We start from the raw sequence: 1223 nt of genomic DNA, 5'->3' as shown, positions 1-1223 counted from the left end.
AAAAAAACCAACCAAAAAAAACGAACAAAAAAAAAGAGGACAGTGCTTATGTGAACCATGCTCGTTGTAAATCTTCATCCAATAAGCCCGCAGTCTCCCATTTTTGTTCCTTTGTTTATGGTTTTTTGGATACCTCTGGCTCTAAACCTCACATATACTTCTCCTATGTGATTAGATTTATTCGTTTAAGCAACAAATAAATAAACAAAATCAATTTAGTCAATAAATTTAACGGCAGAAGCCTTCAAAAGTTGTTGGGAAAAAAATCTTTATTCAAATGTTTAAATGGAAATTTTCAAAATTTTAGGATATAATCGAAACCAACTCTCAATAGTTCACGAATATTTTTGATAACTTATGACATGAGATTCAAACCAAATGGCCTAATTTTCTATGAATATAAATATCTTCCAAACAAAATGGGATTGCGGATAATGTTACTAAAACAATGGGGACAATATTCTAAAGTCATCCCAAATAAAAAAGAAAGTTCATATTTTTATGATGAAAAGAATGGTTACACTGCAGGCTAACTATTATTTCTCTACCATTGGTTTGCTTTTACTATCAGAAAATTGTGAGCACAAACGCAGCTCAACTGTGTCTGTCCAAAAACTTCTCTATCAAGACTGAGAATGCAGCAAAGCCTGCACAACCAGCACAAGCTGCCTTTGGGCCACCTGAGATAAAGACCACTTAAGATGAGATATGGCATCTTGGGATGAACACGAGAAGCGCATTAAAAACGATAATCAACGTTGTTAAAATAAAGACAATCTCAGTTAACACAGCCATTTATGTTATTCTGGCAATCATTCATTCTTGAAACATTGCTCAATAGATAAAATAATGGTAAGAGGCTAAAGAGATTGTCACTAAGTTGCATAACTATGTAAAGTTAAAAGCAGGAACTACTGACCAGATTTCCTCTCTTTACTTTCAAATGTCTAAATTTCATCCCTATATTTTCAATAAATCTTAAAAAGAGTCTCACTATTTTTTATTTTTTTTTTGTTAACTTACAAAATATATAAATAAACTAGTCTCGACTATTAAATTCTAGGTAGGTAGCTACCATGATTTTAACTCATTTCATCTAAGCGTTTTATTGTTCAGATGAAAGGCTTGGAGGGAGTCTTCATTCTTCCCTCTACATATTTTAGAAGCATTATTCACATCATGATTTTCGTTATAAAATTAATTATTATTACTACTTTACCAAG

The 1223-nt window shown here is 31.7% G+C and overlaps 1 protein-coding gene across 1 annotated transcript in view; it reads right to left on the bottom strand.

Annotated features, from left to right (window-relative positions):
* Window positions 1–280: 280 nt before the first annotated feature.
* LOC120082715 (mitochondrial import inner membrane translocase subunit TIM22-4-like) overlaps window positions 281–1223 on the bottom strand; it is a 4335-nt gene continuing 3392 nt past the window's right edge. Inside the window, exon 4 of the mRNA XM_039037994.1 lies at window positions 281–680. Coding sequence (XP_038893922.1) covers window positions 595–680 — 86 coding nt within the window. The 3' untranslated portion in view covers window positions 281–594. The remainder of the gene's footprint in view (window positions 681–1223) is intronic.

The sequence above is a fragment of the Benincasa hispida genome, chromosome 8 (genome assembly GCF_009727055.1).
Source record: "Benincasa hispida cultivar B227 chromosome 8, ASM972705v1, whole genome shotgun sequence".
Lineage (NCBI taxonomy): Eukaryota > Viridiplantae > Streptophyta > Magnoliopsida > Cucurbitales > Cucurbitaceae > Benincasa > Benincasa hispida.
The sequence above is the reverse complement of the archived record's forward strand: the minus strand, read 5'-3'. Positions and strand labels throughout refer to the sequence as shown.